The 3593-nt window shown below is 39.1% G+C and overlaps 1 protein-coding gene across 1 annotated transcript; it reads right to left on the reverse strand.

The window, feature by feature from the left end:
• Positions 1-1900: 1900 nt before the first annotated feature.
• Positions 1901-3593, reverse strand: LOC148909611 (galectin-3-binding protein-like). The gene is made up of 2 exons (XM_089034214.1): positions 3237-3593; positions 1901-2047 (listed from the first exon to the last, which is right to left on the reverse strand). The coding sequence occupies exons 1-2, from the start codon at positions 3591-3593 to the stop codon at positions 1901-1903; spliced, it is 504 nt and encodes a 167-aa protein (XP_088890340.1).

The following is a 3593-nucleotide window of genomic DNA, read 5'->3' on the forward strand; positions in this document are numbered from 1 at the left end:
ACTAATCGCGAGATACCTTTAAAAGGATGAAACACCAATATCATATGTGTGACCATTGCAGCTAGAGTGAACATTTCCCCATCCATTGTGAGTGCAGCTTCCAAGCGAGGCCTCTGAGCCTGTACATTGCATATTGGTTAACCATACTTTACCGGTCCCTCGTCCATAGTACCAAGCTCCTACAGCTTTAGTAAAGCCAAGTTGACGGCATGCGACCTTAGCATCAGGCATATCCCAGTTACCATACGCATGACACACCGTTCCCCACTGACCTACGCTTTGGCTGCTCAAGACTCAATAGTAAATAGCGTTCAATTCAATTCTAAGAAGTAACTAAGATTAAGCTTCGTTGAATACTTTCAAACAAGATTTATATCTCCTCATAGTTTGTAATCCAAGGTAATCCAAGAATGAAGAAAATGTTTGTCGACCGTGTATTTGACTTTAAGGTCATAGCAAGGCTATATTGCTCTTAAAGCAATGATGTTTCGGCTATTTTGCTTCTCGTGCGTTATTATTTTGTTTTAGGAGTGTGCTTAATTAGGAACTTAGGTGTGAGTCACTATTGTTTTGTGTCGGGTGAATAATTCATATTCTTGGCTAGGTTAACTTTACAGTGTGCACTGAAATGGTGTTCATATTTATTTCACAGAGCGCCTGCTTTTTCATCTAGAAGCATTTTCTTTTTCCGGTTTGTGCTGAAAAAATATATCCTTCATAATTGTTGATAAACTAGGCTTAAAAACTCTCTACTGAAGAAGGCGCCTGGTCCTTCATCATTCCGTCGCCTTATTTCATTGGATGTTTACGATAAAATGACAGCCAATTGACACCAATCACGAATATTGTGGTTTAGCAAAGTGGATACAGTACAGTACAAAACCCATCGCAAGATTCAAAAAAAATTTAAATCATTATTTTATCACCGTTTTACCTAAGTGGTTATGAAAGGATATAAAAGAATAGGTTCTAAAATAGTAATATTAGTTACTTACTTTCCTTTTGAACCTTGTAACAGATAGTTGTTGCCCTGCTTCATGACATCTTCCTAGAAGCATCTTTTCTTCCCTGTTTTGGAAGAAAATCTCATTATTAAAAAATATGTTGAATACGTAACATTATATTACGTTCATTCTTCGCGAAGTAAATAAAAACATTCATCTATAATGTGTATCTTTAAACATCATGGCACACTGACATCCCGTGTGTATCAATTTCAGTAATATTAAACGCTTCCCCATCCAAAACAATTTTGGCGAGACTCGAACCGTTATTAGTTAAGCTATACTATACTCTGAAGAAGCTGAGCTTTTTTTGTCTTTGGGAGAGAATGATTAGTTTACTACCTATGAAAAAAGATTTTGCAACCTTTCCAAGAACCTTAAGTCATAGCCACTGTGACAAACTGTTTCCTATTGTTGTCTTGCACCAACTGTGGGATAGCTTTTGAACTGATATGTCAAACATGAGACGTGAAAATGGACTTGCGATGTTCAACCGTGAGAAACGGACGACAATAGAATTAATGCAAAAACTGGAGCCATGTGTTAACAATACTTTGTAAGTCAATGTTTAGTGACACACCAACATCATATGTGTGACTGTTGCAGCTAGATGAGACACTTCCCCATCCATTGTGATTACAGCTTCCAAGTGAGGCCTCTGAGCCTGTACATCGCATGTAGTACAGCCATACTTTACCCGTTCCTCGTCCCCAGTACCAATATCCTACAGTTTTGGTAAAACCAAGTTGTCGACATGCAACCTTGGCATCATTCATGTCCCAGTAATTATAAGGATAACCATCTTGATAAATCTGGTGATCTACATTTTTGTGACATGCATAAAGCACGATACGAAATCAACTCCGAATTTTATGATATGCAACGTGGCTTGTTGATTACGGATAATCAAGCCCCTCGTCCAACTGGATTAAATCTTCTCTAGATTTATCCTCCATCTTCCCGATCTCTCCACCTCGTTTTGTCAGCACTGAGCGGTTGCTGGCCTCAGCTACGGTTGGCAGTGACATTGAACTCTCTATCTCCTTAGACAATATTGTCAACCTGCATTAAGTTTATTACTTAATTTATTAATAAGTCGAATTATCAAAATAAAATAAAATCAGCTATGAAACTTGGCTCTTTGTTCCCAAGAACCTTGTTTTCTACCTTCACCTATAAGCTTAGGCCGTAGGACATGGCCCTAAATGAATATACCTTGCGGTTCTTACGAGGAAACATTATTTTTAGTGGAGCATTCATAACCGCTCTTGTGCTCTGCGACTACTAGAGAGTACTAACTATACATAACCCTAACAATTCTGTATCTCTTAATTCCATAACACGACACCAGCATCATCCTCGTGAATGTTGCAACTAGCATAAATATTTTCCCATCCTTTGTGAGAACAACTTCCAAGTGGGGATGCTGAGCATTAACATCGCATATAGTACAGCCATATTTTACCCTTCCCTTGTCCACGGTTCGAATATCCAACAGTTTTGGTAAAACCCAGTTGTCTACATGCAACTTTAGCAGTATTCAAACCATTTGTGCCCCAAGTGTCATCACAGACAGTTCCCCGTTAATCATAACCAAGGTTTAGCCATGGACACTGGTAACTGTTAAGCTTAACTTTTATTGCTGAAATGCTGCATACGGCTGCCCTAAGAATTCAAGGATAAACAATCAATCAATTAAGGAGTCAAATAAAACAAAAAACGAGAAGAGAAAAGAGTAAAACTTGCTATATCAATATAGGCAAGAGACATTCTTAATTTATGGTCAAATGACAGAAATTGAGCAATGGAAGCACTTTTTATTCAGTTATTTCAACCCGTAAGTGTTGCCAGGTAGTGTCGGAGAGCCAAACCAAGACCCATTGCCGCTTAACAAATCAATGCCATACTCAACAAACCTAAAAAACAGGGTTATGATAGAATATATGCAAAAACTAAAGCCGTTTGAGAATATTTGCTCCAATATACAAAACAGCTCAACCACATCCCACATGTGACTGTTGTAGCTAGAGTCAACTAGAGTAGCTGATTTTGTCCATCCAATATGCGTACAGTTTCCGAGTAAGGATTGTAAACCTGCGCACTGCAAAGCATATTTTATATAGGTCTTCATAAGATTAAGTACGCAATGTTCCCCATTTGCCCGACTATTTACATTTACCATTTTCAGCCATAACTAAGCCCAATTAATACAGTGTGATAAGGATTCAATACCAACACGACACCAACATCCAATGTGTGACCGTTGCAGCTAGAGTGAACATTTCCCCATCCATCGTGAGTACAGCTTCCAAGCGAGGCCTCGGAGCCCGTACATTGCATGTTGTTTAGCCATACTTTACCAGACCCTTGTCCATAGAACCAAGTTCCTACAACTTTAGTAAAGCCAAGTTGACGACAGGCGACCTTGGCATCAGGCATATCCCAGGGACCATAATAATGGCATACTGTTCCCCACTGACCACTGCGGTTTTCAATGCGCTGAGTGATGTTACCGGTAGCGCCACATGTCGAATTACCAGCCTTCTTCATAACAGATATGCAATCGTGATGAAAGAGTGGTAATGACAT

The sequence above is a fragment of the Actinia tenebrosa genome, unplaced genomic scaffold, assembly GCF_029948245.1.
Source record: "Actinia tenebrosa isolate PJP-AT-01 unplaced genomic scaffold, QUT_ActTen_1.0 PGA_scaffold2__45_contigs__length_23673736, whole genome shotgun sequence".
NCBI classification, from domain to species: domain Eukaryota; kingdom Metazoa; phylum Cnidaria; class Anthozoa; order Actiniaria; family Actiniidae; genus Actinia; species Actinia tenebrosa.